The sequence below is a fragment of the Xiphophorus hellerii genome, chromosome 6 (assembly GCF_003331165.1).
Source record: "Xiphophorus hellerii strain 12219 chromosome 6, Xiphophorus_hellerii-4.1, whole genome shotgun sequence".
Lineage (NCBI taxonomy): Eukaryota > Metazoa > Chordata > Actinopteri > Cyprinodontiformes > Poeciliidae > Xiphophorus > Xiphophorus hellerii.
In genome coordinates, this window is record NC_045677.1 from 2,263,809 (window position 1) to 2,281,487 (window position 17,679).

Here is a 17,679-nt window from a genome sequence, read left to right on the forward strand (position 1 = left end):
AAAAGAAATAGCCCTTATGTTAGTAGTTACAAGCTTGTAAATAAATAAGCAATGAGAGTACTTGGTAAGTGCAATAATAATCGCAGATTAAGCACCAAAACCCTAAAAGACAGAAAAAGTCAATTTCAGGCACGATGGTATTTCCTGCTGTAGCATGCAGAAAGATCAATCTGCCCACATTCATGCATAGAATATGAAACAGTATATAATTTAATGATTTATGACAGTAACTCGTGATTAGTCGTAAAGTTAGAACTATGCGTTATCATTAGGGTCAGGAGGAGAAAGAATTTATGAACTGGTGAATTCCACCTTAAATACTGACACTGGGTTAACTGGCAACAAACAAGTGTGCCCAAAAGTTTAATCAGTACTGCTTTTATGTTAGACATCTAGACGAAATGATACTGTCTGTCCTGGCCTGGTGGACGGACATAAGCAATGATCCTAGAGGAGAGCTGCTGCTATCTGTCAGTTTACAAAGCCAAAGCAACATCAGCTCAGGAAGTACGTACTTCACTCTGCACAGAACAAGCTTTTATTTTTACCTGTTCAAAGAGAGTGAGCAGTTTCCGGCGGCGTGCTTGTCTCAGCAAGTTGGCTCTCATGTCACACTAGGCAATAATCAGAGAAACTGCTAAATGAAAACCCTAAGAGCTACATCTAACACGGCAATGTCGAGGCTCAGTTCAGACTAAGTCCAGTAAAAACAACTGACAAAATCCAGAAAAATCCAGTAAAAAATCCAGAAAAATCCAGTAAAATCAAGTATTATTAAAGACAAAGTTATCATTCCCCTGGGAGTTTTTGGTTTAAAGTCATCTTTTAAGTTGAACTACATGTTTTTACTGACTAAAAGTATTTTGGTCTAGCCAGAGTTTTGAGTCTAAATTGGTCCAAAAATCAAAAAGCTAGTCAACAAATATGAGAAGGGTTTGATTTCTATAATGCTTATAAAGATTGTTCCATTGGTAATTGATAACGGTACAAATGCTTTTCAACATGCCCTCTTTTGAAAGCTGTAATGGGAACATTTTTATTATTGATTCTACTTTTACGTCGTTTTTATCTCCTGAAAGAATGTCCAAAACATATTTACGGACTTGCTTATGTATGGTTTGGATCAATAATGTGACGTGCGTCAATGGGTGCTGTTTCTTATATAATACATAATTAGAATCAAGGCGGAAGAATGAGAAATAAAACAGGAATACTAAAAATAATAAATCCATATCTTGAATTGTGATTGGAGGCCAAACAAAACCATTCAGAGGGCCACAAATGGCCCCGGACCACACTTTTTACATCTACATTTGCATCAATTACCTGTGCTGGATAGGCCAATTTTGTATCATTGTTGGGGGCCATATTTGGGGGCCACACAAAATCAGTCCAAGAGCTACAGATGGCCCCCACACCACACTTTGGTGGTATGTTGTTATTCTGTGAACCAAATGAACAAATAGTAAAAAATTATGATCACATTCTTTCTTTTTCTATCCTGATAGCATTTGAAAGTGGGTGTACCTCCCATTTGAGGTTTATATTTTTTATAAATAGTTACAGTGTGTTGAGGAAGAAGTCTTGCAATTCAATGAACAAATCAGTAAACTGTAGGCAGATATCCATTTTTATTCTGTCTTGCATTTAACAAAAAAAGTCATAAAACTACATGGGATGATGATTTCTTGACCTGAAGTGTCACATTGACAGCTGTCCGTACGGCTCAGTGTACCTGTCGCCGCCTCCTGACACCAGCTGGAGAAGGTAAGAGCGTTTGTTCAGTCTAACTCTGTGGCTCGGACACTTCCTCACACAGCCACACATGTAGCCTTCCACATGCTCTTACATCTCATGAAACAGTTCAGTAAGGTTAATGTAGAACTGAGAGCATATAATCACACCTCCATACTGACTGTGAAAAACAACTGATTAGTCCTGCCTTAGTGTTAATACATGCAGGTGTTAATACCCCTGCATTTCAAAACTACTGGATATGCTTAAAACGTCCATCATAAAATGGGATTGTTGCTACATCGTTCACAAAAAGGTTAAAAGAAATGAAGCATCTTTAAAAACCGTGACTAATGCATGTGGTGTTTGACTGTTTAATTAGAAACCCTTCCACACCAATTTTTGTGTCAAGTGTGTGGGTGAGAGCAATGCTGATGCTCCATGACTTTAACAACATTTCGACCTTGGAGGACAGTGTGGTAGTTGTGGGTGTGTGCCTGCATTTCAAGGCTCAATTTGTTGGAACGGCGCATGTTTTAACATGCTTGTCATCAATAGGCCTGAGTAGCGAAAGCGCTGTGAAGGCCTATTGTAATCATACTGTTTCTCATTATTATGATTCCGTCAAATGACTTGGCTTTATGGGGGCTTTATCATATTCAAAAAGTCACCAAACTTCACGGAAAATTGTCCCCTAGTAAAATTTTTGGATTCTGGTGGAATCGCAAGTGGACGTGGCCAAACTGCTCTATAGCACCCCCTAACGTGAGATAAGAGAAACCGTAGGTCGTAGAGATCTGAAACTCGCTACGTAGGTAGATCCCCCCAAATCAAGAAAAAAAGTCTGTTAGATGTACCCCCTAAAAAGTACAGAGAGGCGGCCATTTTGGGTCAAAGGTCAAATTTTGGCGATTTTAATTTTTACTCACGTCAAACTTTAATGAACTCCTCCTAGGGATTTCGACCTATCAGCTTCATTAAGGATGCAGTTAAGGGGTGGGGCATTAAAAGTGATCAAAACAGTGACTTTTTGTATATGTTGAGTGGGCGTTGCTAGGTGCTGAAGTTGGCATTCTCGCCAAAGAAAACGAAACGCTATAACGTTAACAAAAAAGTTCATTTGGCACCAAACTTGGCATGAGTGATCTGGTTGGTTGCTTGACCATCCTATGTCATCATAGTCTGACGTCATGTAAGCCCCGCCCCCTCAGAACAGGAAGTGCCTTTTTTTACTTGGAAAGCTCCGTCTCTGACCCCCTGGAGCTAATCAAGATGATCTTGTGTCAGAAGACAGATAACTAGTTGGCCTCACTTGCTTTAAAGCGCAAAGAGATTTTATTAGAGCAGGTGGGCGTGGTGGCGTGGCGAACTTACAGGTGACTCCGTTGCCATACGTTTGGCTCTAAATTCCACATATTTCACTTGAGCTGCACCATAGTCATTGGGATCGATCCTTATCCAACCCCCGACAGGAATGCAGTCCAATATTTGGTGGGCGTGGCGTAATTCCTCCACAGTGCCCCCTAGAATATTTTAAATGATCAGCTCCAAGCCATGCTTTAACCTAGGATTATGAAACTTGGTATATGTGTGTCTTGTCAGGACCTACAAAAAAGTCTCTTGGAGCCATGGTCCAAATCCAACAGGAAGTTGGCCATTTTGGATCAAAGCCCCCATCATGTCCATTTTATTGACGTCATATCTGATTGAAGTTGTCCTATATACAGACTTCAAAATCACTAAACACATTCTGGAGGCATAGTAGGTCAAAAATGATCTTACAATTTTTTGTACATCAAAGCATCTGGGCGTGGCTAAGTGTCAAACTTTGACTATTCACCACGAAACATGAAGGTGCAATAACTTCCACAGGTAAGGTCAGAACTGCATCAAACTTTCCATGTCTCATTATAGACCAGCCCTGATCACATTCACATGGTCAATTTGTGACATAATCTAAGCCCTGCCCCTTTCCAACAGGAAGTCACCTGCTTTTTCTGCTGGATGTTTTACTTTTACTCTATGATTCATATGGGTTTAATCCTGTGCCAACTGATATAAAACGACATGATGATGAACTCTGTCAATACTGGCTGCTGGCTGAGCCGTGTGGGCGTGGCAGAACGGTGAATTTCACTCCCTCGCTGTTTGCATACGATTGTATCTAAATCACACATGCATCATCCAATTTATACCCAACTTGTTATGATTGACTCTTGTGAATCTCTACAGAGCCCAATAGCTGTAATTGTAATTTCTCTCCACTGCACCCCCTTAGGTTAATCCATCAGCTATATCGCCTTACTGCATCAGTTGATCTGCACCAGATTGTGGGTGCATCGTCAGGGAGCGCATCGATGTGTATTGCGTCTGCGGTGGCGAGCTGGCGGCGGTGCTGGAACCCCCGCGGTCGCCAATAGGCTGGAACAGCGCTGAGCTGTGATGGCCGCTTGCGGCTTTAATTATATATACAATCATAAATAAAGACGTTTATGTACACATTTAACACTGACGGTCTAAGCTGAAAGAAATATGTTTATCTTTTTCAGAGGCAAAAGAATAAGTAAAATCAGATTTTCTTTGAGCTCTGAACAGAGGCTGGACTGGAGACATGCTCTACACCTGCTGATTTTGATTTTGGACTACATATTTAAAAAAAAAAACATTGTTTTTTTGTTTGAAAAGCTGCTAAATATAGCAAATATATTGCTAAACTGACAAGAGTGGGGTGACTGGAGTTAAGTACAGTCGTGCAGACGTGCCCTGGTGGGCAGTCTGTCAGTCAGTTCTCTGTCATGGGGATTGAAAAGGGGACAGTGATTGATTTTCTGATCTTTGTGGAGGTAAATAAGTTCAGTGGATGATATCAGTTTCTCATGTAAGTATTTTTCAATCACTAATCTCCCAGAATTAAGGAAATTGGGGCTAATTTATTGGTGCACCCTTATATATGTGTATATCACACCTCTGTCATAGAGAGCTATACTATACCAAATATCTTTGGTGATAACTCTCACTAGCTGCGTTTTCATTGACTAGGATGTGTTAATTACGCCATTTGATATATCGAAAATAAATTTGCTTAATTGAGTTTTTCAAACTCGTTTTTAAATTAAAATTTGGCATCATGGGGTGCTGTGGTGGCGCAGTGGCAAAGCATGACCCACGTATACTGGCCTTAGTCCTTGTGGCGATAGTCTCATTACTCTCTTTCCTGTTGAACTACCTTCTTATAAAGGCCACTAGAGCCACCAAAACCTTTAAAAAAAATTGGCATCACAAAAGTCACATGATCAATGAGTTAATGTTGACTGTGGTGCAAACCACAAAAAAGACGATGGCAGGAAGTAGTTTAAGGATGATGGTGCGGCATGTTTCTTAATGACCTAATGTGTACAATCTTATTCACATGTGATTTTACTTATTTAAAAGAAATACATCCAGTATGGCCTGGTGTTTTTTTTTTTTTTTACATCAGTGGAATATTGACCAACTTTTGCACACATTTGTAACAGAAATGCAACTACTTACTCCAAACTACTACATAAATCAACGTTTTGAGGCTTAATCATAAATATTTCAAACTTTTGCTGTGTTTTTCAATAGCACCCAAGTTATGCATGAAGCCTGCAGAAGCATATTTCAGTCAAATCTAGTGTCTGCCTGACGTGTCTGCCGCTTGCAGACACGGCAGGTTGGGGCAGAGGGTTCTTACTTCTATCTTCTTCTCTGACCCACTTTTCCTCATGCAGGACAACTTTTACCTTTGAAAACTAAACTTTATTCTTTCAAAGAGTAAACAAGCACAACATTATGGATGACATATTCACATGCTGATTTGCTTGTTATCTAGATTATTTCCTACATTTCACTGTATGTATTGTTTCCTGCAGGACAAATTCAGACTCAGCCCTGCATCAGAGCACTCTGACTCCTGCACAACACGCCTCCTTCACTGGAGGCTCTCAGGAACTTCAGCCAAAACGAGGTACAGGACATGGCAACACTAATCATACTTTTCTTTTGAGTTACCGTGGGTAAAGGAACGTTTCGGTGTCCTAAACTGGTTTAAGTCGCTGTATGTAGAGCAAGTTGTTTGCTAGCTCTGCCTTTAATCAATTAGTTTGTGCTCCTAATGAGGCGTGTGCGTATGATCTGAAGTGGACAGCTGTTTTGTTGTGATCTTGTTTCCCTGTGTGCTGTGTTGCTACTTTCTCTTGATGGTTCAGTCGAGTGCCCTCCAGTGCATGATGAAAGGGTCTGTATGTTGCTTTGAAGGCGTAGAAGGAAAATTGATTGGTGGGAACATGTGCTGGCTGATGAATGTTCTTGCTAATGGCTTTTTTTTCATTTAGAAGCTTAGGATGAAACTGTATTCATCATCTTTTGTGATTATAACACATTCTGCTTCAGCTGTACTTTTGTTTACTTTTATTTTATGTCAGTGTCATGGAAGAAATTACTTTAACAAGAGTCTGGATGAGAAGAAATAAGAAATTTATTAAAACCTTGCAAGGTGAGAAAAGAAATACAGAGTCAAAGGAGTCTGTCAAGTCTGCTCTGACCAACAGTGTATCTGGCTTCCTTTTATAGGTTCTGGTGAGAGAAGAGAGACTTGATTGGACTATAAGTGTGAATCCCCGATTGTGATGTACCAGGGATTCTGTGGAGCCCAACACAGATGGTTTTGCCATTTGTTAATTGTTAAGGATAGGGGATTGTTCTTTCATGCTAAAGAGGGCACATAAGTTCTACGTTGGGGAAGTAACAGATAGCCTCCAGGATCAAGGAGCTCTCCCCTGCTGTTATATAGTACTGCAGAGGTCTATCTGAGAGCAGTTTGATCAATATCATGATAAGACTATGCAGATAACCTAAAGCAGAAGAGGGATGAGGAGCACCTTGTAAAATTTTCCATTACAGTCAGTGAGCTTTTCTTTTTTATCTAAATATCAGTGCATCACAATTAGCATGAGCTGATGTGCTCTAGCTCATTATGAGATGAAATAGAATTGATGTCTGTGCAGCAAAGAAACTGAAAGGACTGTTTTCTGTCTCCATCGGTCCAGTTCTCCTCCTCACTGTGCCAGGGTCTGGAGTCCTTAAGCAAGAGGTTGATGAAGACGGACAGAAGCAGAGCTGGGACTGTAAAAAGGTAGAAACTGGATGTGAGGATTTTTCAGACCTTTGTGGGATCCACTCACTACCTTTGCTGTAATTTTCTGTCCCTTCAGAATGTGTCACAGAATGAACCCTGTCAAGTTCCTGGCATCCAGTGAGTATTTTACTGCTTTTATAAAAAGAAAGGAGAAAAAATATATGGGGGATTGTTGCAGAAGTTCTGTGTGCTGGACCATGTGTATACCAGCCAATCTCAGTGTGTGAACGGTTGGGAGTTGATACATTCGACTCCTGGAAACAATAGAGACTTACAGACCATACCCTTTTAAAATTATAGCTTCAGTTCCGTCACTGGGACAAACGAACAAAAGGTGATATATTTCACAGAAAAAGGAAAATGGAAGGTTAACTCAGATGAAATGCATGCGTTAATAACGCATTAACGTTAATAGCTCTACTTCACACACATGTGGTCAACAAATATATTAAAAATACATTTCTATTTGAATTAAACCCATCTGACTTCAATTAAAACACATTTTATCAGCTTAACAGCCAGAAAGCCAATGAGCCAAAAGACGAGTGCGGTCCAGTCCAGCGTTCTTGGATTCACAGCATTGTCTGTTTCCTGCAGCATATTCCCGACCCCAGAGCAGCAGATGGCTACGTCTCTGAAACCAGGGGCCCACAACAGTGGCGGCTCTCTTCCTGACCTGACCAACATCCAGTTTCCTCCCCCTCTGCCCACCCCGCTGGACTCAGATGACACGGCAACCGTCTCGTTCGGCTCTGCCAGCAGCACTCAGACTCCAGGTATTCCTCACATGGAGCCATGGACTCATTCAAAACTTATTGCTGAGTTCTAATTCCTGATAATCTCAAACACATCTCTATAGGGCTTTTCATTTCAAACTTCTGTTAGTGCCAGTTTCATGTGCTTTTAAGAAGACTTTCCTTGTGCTGTTATTTTGTACTGGGTAGGAGGGGACACTTCTCAGCCAACAGTAACCATGGAAATGGAGCCTGGCCAGGAGAACATGGTTCCTCTCATCCTGAATGCAGGAGACTCACACCAGCAGCAGAACCTGCAGCTCTCACAAACGTCTCCAGAACTCCCTCTATCCCAGGTATTCTCTGCTCCAACAAGGAATTGGGACAGAGAAATTCTTATTTTACTTTATTTTACAAGCATGGAGAAATCATCAAAGAAAAAGAGACTAAATCTACAAAAGAATCTGCAGGTTAAACCTGTCAGTGGTGACGTGAATAAAGCTTTTTGCAGTTCATGTCGTTGGAAGCTTTCAATTGGACATGGACGGGAGAACAATTTATCTCAGCTGTTTAAATCAAGTTAATGATAAATAAAATACTTTTCAGCTTGCTATTTCATTAGTGTTAAATTCTGTTTGCATAGTGATGTCTCCTTGCAGTTGCAGTTTGGGTTTAAAAGCAACATCCTTCTGTTTACTCAGGCATCACCAACTCACCAAGTGTAAGAAAAAAAACATTGTGTTGATTAATTCCATCTTTTAATTGTTACGTAAAAGTAACAGAAACAAAATTAAATCTTGTTTAGGTGGATGTGGCTCAAATGTTGGAGATATTGGAAATGTTATGCAAAGACATTGCAGATGATGCCTCATGTATTTTGGAGGTACTGAGTTGGCAAGCCAACATCTCATGCTCCAAATGACAATCTTGTCATGTGAATCAGTTTGCGTGGCAAAGTAATAAATAAATAATAATAGCTTGTTGATAAATGGGTCTGTAACATTTCAGTGCGGTTCCAGATTGATTGCGGTTCAAGTTTTGTTTAAAGCTTAAACAAAACTTACAGAAAATATCATCTGATGCTTCATGAATTTAGCTGTTTTCAAAAAGGTAAAATGTTCTGACTTTTGTTTCAGTTGCTCTCCGGTGAAATATCTGTTGATATCTTAGCCCAGCCCAGCATAGGTTAAATCAGCAGTCTCCAACCTTTTTAGTCGCGTGGACCGGTCAGCCCTTCGCAATTTTGCTGCAGACCGGGGGGGGGGGGGGTCTTCATTCTGCTGCAAGTTGGCTCAATTTTGACGCGCAAGACGTAATCGGTAAAATCTGGTTTAGGATTTTCAAAATAAAAGATCCGGAAGTACTTAGTTCATTATTTCATGCGCGGCCCGGTACCAATTGTACCGGTCCGCGGCCCGGTGGTTGGGGACCACTGGGTTAAATGACTCAGACACACACCTGAAGCTGCATCAGTGTCTATTTCATTAACAACATTGTCATGTTAAAGAGTTAAAAATGGCTAGATTTGTTACCCAGTAGACTCACACTATAGGCCTCTTCAAAGAATCTGTAGTGCTAGTGGACTTCATTCACAGTATTTTTTCAAGATGTGTGCAGAACGAAAAGGGACAAAGACAAACATCAGATGTCCTGAGGTTGGGAATTCAATCCTGGATTTATCCAGAAAATTGCATTTCTGTTAGGGTTTTAATATTTCAAGGGTCCATTAATGTCACCTCTCATTGTGTTTTTTTTGTGTGTCTATGTGTGTGTTCTCCCCAGGCGGCCATCAGTGCTATGAATCTTGAACAACAGTTGTCTCAGTATTCTTTCATCAATCAGCAGTCAATACCCCAGACACACCAGAACCAGCAAGTGAGTTTCTGTCCAACGTCAGCTGTTATGCAAATTGTTCAACAGTTAACCTGATCCCACATTACACTCCCGATTAACATTCTGAGAGCAGGAAAAAAGCATTAGCATTTCTTGCTGCTGCATCATAACCAAATGCTTTAAATTGCCAAAAGAAGAAACAAGAGTAAACAACAAAAAATGCTGTTGAAAACTCTTTGATCAAAGGTTTAAGACCACAGATATCCTGCTCTGAGCCACGTTGGGCTCTGAGCAGATGGAAAATGACTTGGCTTTTTCCTCCTATAGCACACAGGTTCTTTGAAATTACGGCCTTAAAATGTCCAACCTTATCAGTGATGGAGTGTGGTAAGAGGCTTTGTTTGTGCAGCTCAGCAGTCCTGCAAAAATCAAGCCTTCCTATAAAAAAGGAAGGCTTTTTGCTTTTCTCCTCAGAGGAATATGACGGAAAATTATATGAAAGCAAGATTTATGCACAGATTTGGACTTCTGGAGAAAATCTCCTAAACCTTTGATCATCTGCTGAAGTGCATCCTTGAGTTCAAGTGCAATTTCTAATTTGTCTTCTCTGTTTGTTTTGTCTCTTGCTCATGTTTCTTTTTTTCTGTTATAAAATTCTGATACTACTCTACTACCTAGTTATAATATGAGTCATTTTCTCCCCAGTCTTATCATTTTGATCAGGAGTGCATTTTTAATTTTATATATTTAGATGTTAGCGTAGTGGAAAGAAATCCCCTTTGGAATTTGCTAAGTCACATGACCATTCTTTCATATTTTGAACTTAACATAAAGTGAAAATGTCAGGATCTGTGTTTTTCTGTGTATTTATTTCGAGTTTTCTGTGTCTGAGTCTCCGTGTTGTCCTGTCTCCCTTTGATTGTTCCCAGGTGTGTCTCGTTCCCTGATTACCTCTTGTGTATTTAGTGTCACCTGTGTCTCTGCGTCTCGGTCGGGTCCTTGTCGTCTGATGTTATTCTCAGTCCGTCGTCTGTCCATGTGTTTAGCCTGTCGCTACCTGTGTTGAGCCCAGGTCTTCCGCTCAGCAGTGCTGCCTGGCTTTTGGACATTTTGTACCGTTTATTCTTTATTAAATATCATTATCATCACTGCAACCTGGTTCCACCGCGTCTGCCTCACCACTACACCCGCACTTCATGACAGAAAATCCAGAAGCAATAAGTATAATTCATTACTTTTCATCTTGCAGCAGAGCAGCAATAATCTGAAGTTATTGATCTTAATGCAACCTTATTAGTTACTGACATCATCGTAGAGGAATTCTCGCCACCCTTCTTCACAATGCTGTTTCACTTTTATTGACATTTGCTGACTTTAGGTTCTGTACTTGTCTCTTTGTACCTGGTATCACAACATTTTACTCAGTTTGAGGTCTGGACTTTGACTCAGGCTTTGTAATATCTCAGTATTATAAGAGTAAGCACAATTGATTGTTGACACAGTAACGGCAAATAAAATGACAAATCATCGATCTTCCATCTTTATTTAACAGAAAAGGAGCATCACAAAATATTTCTGGTGGTGTAACAAGACTATTTTTAAATTTATACGTGTCACAGACTGTTTCTCTATGGAATTAATGAAGATGTTTTACTCTAGGTTTAGTTTACTAGCTTATTTTGGATGGAGTTAAGCCCAAACAGATATCATTTATGGCTCAGTATTAGTGCCAAAATTAAGACTATTTCACACCTAGCCGTGGCTACTTCCTTATTGTAGGAGGCTATATTCATTCTGAAGATGGCTACTGATCTCATTAATGACAGTCCAGTGCTGGTAACTGAAAAGCCGACGATGGCTAATGAGAAGAAGATTACTTAGTTGCGTTAGCTTTGCAGAGGCTAGTGACTAGCATGCCGAGGTGGGTCACCCACTGGAGTGCCTGCTTCCTCTGTTGTCCATTAGCAGAGATAATCTAGTTTCTGCCTTGAAAGGGCTAGCATTAGTCTTGAATAGACTAACAGCTAGCATGCTTAGGTTGGTCACTCACAACTTGTACTTTTCTTTTTTGAAGAAAACGTTATCAAGGAAAATGGTTGACCTACAATATCTGTAAGCAACATATATTAGATTTATTGACATGTTCTTTTGTAACACATTAAGCATAAACATGCTGTATAATACGGAACTGAAGTTGACTTTCAATTGAGTCTTCTGATTATAGTATAGTAAATGGCAAATGGGCAATTCCCATTTACTACCTTGAACATCTTTAATTTGCTCTTGTAAAACTTCAATACTTAGATTCTTCAAGCATGGACTATATTATTCTGCACTGAAAGCAGTATATCTAAAATTTAGTTTGTGATTTATGAAACCTTTACTGAAGCCAGCATATCATTAATCATATCAGCAGCTGTCTTCAAGGAAGAAGCCACCTGCTGACTATTGTGAACCACTGGGTTCACAATAGTCCTAATTTTGGCACTAATAATGCAGCATAATCACAAACTGTTTAGGTTAAGATTTGTCTAATGGAAGACACAATGTGTAAAAAAACCCAGGAAATACAGTTGCCTTGATCTACATGACACACCAAAGCCTGTCTTCTACCTTTAAAGAGGATTCTTCTCTCTGTAGTTGTATTATGAGACAATCTTATTTATTGTGATTCCACTGCTTCCTCTCTAGCAGACAAGTCTAATCCAGCTGCCATCTTCTGTGAACTCCTGCCCTACGTCAGACAACCAGACATCTGCACAAACTAACATGACCATCGACATGAATGCGGTGAGCAGTGCACAGCCCATATGGCTTAACAGTATTTGTTTTGTTAGTGGAAACAAGGAATCCGTACTTTGGCTGGTTCCTGTACTTTCTCGGGAGTTAAGTCGGATGGTATGACTGGGTAGATTTCTGTCTCTGTGTGTCCGTGGTACGCAGTTTTAAGTTTTTAGGAATTTTAAGTGTAACTTGGTGCAAAATTATTCTCCTTATTAAAAATTCAAATAAAATCTACATGGTATTATGCTCATCCACAAAATCATTCAGCTGCCTGTTAGCATATTTAGTTTTGCCGTTGTATGAATGCTGAAGTTTGAAGGTGCATGAAAAAGTGGTTTACATCCAGTTTGTCCAGGGAATGAACGGAAAAAAAGGAATACATAAAACTTGAGGCTCAGAAATGTTGACTTTGAAGATCTACAGCAGCGGCCCTGCCAGACAATCTAAAATCTTTATCTGTTTATAAAGCTGCTTTTTAACAACTTCAACAACTCTATTACATTTAAAGTAGCAGGACAATAGGTCATTCATGTTTTGCTGTCTCTCTCTGAGCATGTTTGTGGACAACATTATGGGATATCATATTCAGGTTTGCCTTCAGATTTTTCTTTATATTCTTTAATGGGGCTGCGTACAGCCCTGAATGTACACAGTAAAATCGACGTTTTTGATTTGTTTTTGGAACAGTACTAAAGAGGCAAAATTATGCAGCTCAAAAGACAACAGATGGTCAGTCTGATCCCTTGTTGTGCCTTGGTTTTATTTCTAGCAGTTTTTCTTGTTTTAAATCATTTCCTGCTGTTCTTCCTGTTTCTTCCTGCCAGCTTTGTTATGCAGTGAAGAGATGTGCAGTATTTCTTTTTTATTCCATTACCGTGTTTTGCAAAAAGGCAGCAACATACCTCTATGTATTTTATTGTGATACACCAACACAAAGTAATGCACAAAGGAGAAGTGCCAGCAGCATGGTTTTATATGTTTTCACACATTAATATCTAGATGGTAAATTGACATAGACATTATCATTCTTTTCTAGTCTCTCTGAACACTGAGAGCTGTGATTCCAGGAGCCACACTCACATTTCTGCATCAGAATATGCAGCTTGGTGTTTAGAGGTTCATTTACAGCCTTTATGTGTTTTAACAGCTTTGTAAACTTTTGTTCATTCTTTGCAAAATAGTTAAAGCTCAATCAAACTGAATGAAGAGTGTCTGTGAACATCAGTTGTGGAGTCTGTTAGGCCTGGATTTTGACTGGGCCATTCTAACTCATGAACACACTTCAATATAAACCCACTCCATTATAGGTCTGGCTGTGAGTTTAGTCTTAGTCAGATTTTCTTCCAGGATTTTCTGGTGTTTATATCAATCTACCTTTCCTCCTGAAGAAATCATCCCTTCAGCATAATGCTGCCTCCACCATGGTTTCATTGATACCTTGTTCACTTTGATCCTCCCATGTAGAGCCCCCTCCAATAAAAATGGTCTCTTCTGACCAGAGAACCCTCTTCAACATGTTTGTTGTCTCCTACAAGGCCTCCAGCAAATTGCAAACTAGAATTCTCATGGCCTTCTTTTCAAAATGACTTTTTTCCTGCCATTCTTTCATGAAGACAAGATTTCTGAATTGCAGGACTCGTAGTTGTCATGTCAACAGGTTCTCCCGTCTAAAGCTGTGAGTCTCTGTTGTTCCTGCTTCTCTGATTAACTGTGTCTCTGTCCAGCCTATCAGTTTAGACCAGAGGTCTGCAAGCTGGTGCTCCGGACCCGCAAGTGGCTCTTTGGGTCGTCCACATCAGCTCTTTATAAATTTGTCTAAAATAATGAAGAACCAACTAATGTTTTTAAATATACTGTAGATATAATAACAAATCCCAGTTTCATCACATTCTCATGGAATAATTTCATTGGATTTTCACAACAGAGTAAGACTAAAACTGCCAGTAATATTTATCTTGTCTTTAGCTTGGAAATTTATGCATAATTAATAATTTTCTACAGATCAGCATCCTATAAAAAAATGCATCCGTTCTTTTTCTTCCTTTTTTTTTAAGCCTAAAAATACAAATAAAATGTTGGTTCTTTAACAGTGACAATACATTTCCCGCAGTAGAGATTTATCAAAAATTATAAGTTGTCTTCTGTCAAAATGTTATGCAACAGTAGCATCTCTAAATGAGTTTTGGAGCCAATGGATCTCACTGGGTTTTTATGGGCATTAAAGTAAAAGGAACAAAACAAAAATACGTACATGCCACCCTTTCCAAAGACTAATTTGTAGTGTAGAAACAATCAGGAAATCATAGCTTTGTGTTATTTTCCTCTGTTTCATAATTACAAGGTCATTTGTGTTGATCCAGTGTGTAAAGTCCCAATAAAATACATTAAAGTTTGTGGTTGTAACATGAGAAAACTTGGTTTAAGAGTAAATGTTGACTTATGAGAGGAACGGAACTGCACATGATTGGAGAAGGTGCTCCTGTCTGAATAACAGATGTATCCTCTCGTGTCAGGCCGCCTCCCTGCAGTACCGCCACAGGGTCGGGTCCTCAGCCAATCAGTCTCCAACCTCTCCCGTCTCCAATCAAGGCTTCTCACCCGGAGGCTCACCTCAAGTAAGGGCGTGTGAGCTGACAAGCCCAGGGCTCACTCTGTGTTGACATCACCGTCTGTTCCATCGTGGTTCTGTGGTTGTTTTTGGCGCTTGGGGCTGCTGCCCAGCTCACCCCCCACCCCACATCTCCTCCTCCCTCACAACTCGTTTCTGTTGGTACTGCAGATCTGGGCAACATATTTTCATTTCTATCCGGTCACACATAGAGTCAAAGAGCCCCTATCTAACTCAAAGCTTGTCACATTTCAATGCATATCTATCCCTGCTTGTCATGAGTAAATATGCAAATTTGTCACATCAGATTCCGTATCCCGTGCAGAACTCCACCGAAGTTAAAGAGTCTCCCGATGTCATGGAGACCTTCACAGATGACTTATTTTTACAGTGTAAATGCAGGAAATTCCTTCCCTCTTTTCTCAACCTGCACTATACCGTGAATTTTCACCCTTGGAAAAGATGAAAAAAGGCAAATCCTTTTCAAACTCTTTAGTATATCTTGCCCAGATTTAGCCTGCAGTGTTGTGAAGCCCTCCGTGTCCTCGTTGTGTAGTGTTCTAGCTGTTTTCTGATGTGAGTCCACTACCTGCACCTTTTGTGGTGCTTGCATTGCAACAAAATTTTTTGCTGCAGCCTGAAGTTGTTCTTGTTTGTCGGATGCTTGTCTGTTGTGGCTCTGCAACACAACAAAGTATGAATGAGCTGGAAGATGGCTTTATTTGTCACATACTTCCTCAGTTTCTCTTTCCTTGTCACTCTTAATTCACAAGGCAAATTGACACTTGAATGCACAATATATTGAATCCATACGATAGCCATATCATTGCTTGTTGAAAGCTTGTGGAAAAAAGTAGTGGCTCACAGTCTGGGAATTACTGCAAACCTTTCAGTCAATTCCGATTTTTTCCAGTCGTAAGAATTGGGGGCTCTTCCCGGATTGTTACGACTGGCTCAAGGTCATAACAAAAACAGGAGACCATGCAGTGGTTAAAATGCATAAAACGGAATATTTAATTAACAAAAACAACAATGGATCAGGGATGTCAGTATCAGTGGTGTAATGCAAATGCTGGGATGTGGTGTGTGAGAGCATATGGAAGTGTTGAAGTGCAAAAACAAAGACAAACTCAAATGTGCAAAAAGGAGGGGAGCTGAGGCCTGGCACCAAAACACCACAAGCGTCAAATGGCAGAATGGACGCTGAAGGCGACCCAGAAGGCAGAGACAGCCAGGTTTAAATGCTCTGTGCTCCAAATGAATAAAATCAGCAGCACCTGTAAAGGGGAGGAGCACAAAGACAGACAACAAGACACCTGCAACCCAGCCCATAAGGCCCAGGGCCGTAACATATGTCATTATAATTTCTGTCCATCTCCTCCGCTTGTTTTGGTTATGATATAAATTCCCACGTCTAGGAATTGCGATTGTCCATAGAATCCTTTTTTTTCCCTACACCTCTACTACTTTAAACTTTGCCTTGTAATCAGGGCCTTTAAATTGGCCAGGGGTATGTATAATTTTAGCATCAACTTGGGGTTTAAATGCACAAAAATAAATGAAAAAAAAAACAATTGGTTGATTAGCACCAATCTGAGATCGGAGCATCTGAATTAACAACAAGGGAAGATGGAAAAAAACAGAAACCAAATCTTAATGTGTTGCTTCATGTTGAGCCAAACACACCCAAGCTGAACTCTGAAGAGGTTTATGAGTCACAGTTGAAAGAAAGGCCAGAAGACCTCAGGACAAAGAGCGCTGCAACTGCAATATAAATTAAAATTTGTTTGGACTGCATTAAAGCTGGGCTTTGTATACTTGAGATGAAAAAGAGATACAGAAACAACAGTGGCGAGGGACATGGGTGAGGTGAATCGCTCAGTGTGTGTGTGCATGTGTGTGGGGGTGGGGGCATGTGTGTGTGTTAGTCCCGCTGAGTTTGTGCTGCAGGGGCTGCCTAACAGTGGGCACCGCTGTCCTGCTCTGTCCTGTAGGAACATGTGCAGCACTAAGCCATGATGTGCTTTCAGACCAGCATGACTGAAGAGATGATCCAATTACTGAGGAGCTGATGTTTAAAACAGGGAGGCTATGCTGCTGAGTCTGTGACGACATTCAAAAGAAAATTTCTGAGTGAACTGTCTTGAGCAGAGTGAGGGAGGAAAGCATAGAGTCATAAAGGGGACAACATTTTCAGTCATTCCCTTTATTCTGTGGGTTTTACGTCACCAGTGGGTTCGTGTTAATTAAAACATCAAGGCCAAAAAACAACAGGAGGAGAAAATGCCATAGGAATCTCCTCCCCTTTATCACAGCGAACTGATGTTTCTTTTTGTCAAACAGTATTTCATCCACAGACCTCTACAAGAGAATATGGCATCTAGTATTAATTGATTGATTTCTGATGATTTTGTTGATACAGGCAGTTAATTTAATTAATCAGTTATGTATTTTCTGTTTATTGGGGCCTGCCATGCAAAGCAATGGCAGGAACCTATTACTCTACACCCAACAAGCGTCTCTTTATTATTGGGGCCTGCCATGCAAAGCAATGGCAGGAACCTATTACTATTGTCGGAGAGAAGCGTCTCTTTAAGTTTCTTCTTTATTTTTCTTCCGTCACCGTTAATGCGGCTCATACCGCTGGGTGCACACCTACAAATGAGGTATCAAAACGTGCAGAAAATTCACGCCATTGGAGCTATTATTTTTGGTGGGATTTGGGCTTAACGTGGCGACATAATTCGCAAAAAACTGCGAAAAAAAACCCATTATAAGTCAATGGGAAAAATCCTGGAAATACCCTATTTTTGAGGATTTTCTGTGTC

At 40.2% G+C, this 17,679-nt stretch overlaps 1 protein-coding gene across 3 annotated transcripts in view; it reads left to right on the forward strand.

Moving 5' to 3' along the window:
* The window catches only part of crtc1a (CREB regulated transcription coactivator 1a), a 132,656-nt gene that overhangs the window by 12,886 nt on the left and 102,091 nt on the right, over window positions 1–17,679 (forward strand). The window contains exons 4-12 of one of the 3 annotated variants that reach the window (XM_032566466.1): window positions 1,706–1,767; window positions 5,628–5,722; window positions 6,804–6,889; window positions 6,969–7,009; window positions 7,490–7,668; window positions 7,837–7,982; window positions 9,409–9,501; window positions 12,154–12,249; window positions 14,757–14,858. In XM_032566466.1, the coding sequence (XP_032422357.1) occupies window positions 1,706–1,767; window positions 5,628–5,722; window positions 6,804–6,889; window positions 6,969–7,009; window positions 7,490–7,668; window positions 7,837–7,982; window positions 9,409–9,501; window positions 12,154–12,249; window positions 14,757–14,858 (900 nt within the window). Of the gene's footprint in view, window positions 1–1,705; window positions 1,768–5,627; window positions 5,723–6,803; window positions 6,890–6,968; window positions 7,010–7,489; window positions 7,669–7,836; window positions 7,983–9,408; window positions 9,502–12,150; window positions 12,250–14,756; window positions 14,859–17,679 lie in introns of all 3 variants that reach the window. The other 2 variants (XM_032566465.1, XM_032566467.1) reach the window with 2 other exon arrangements.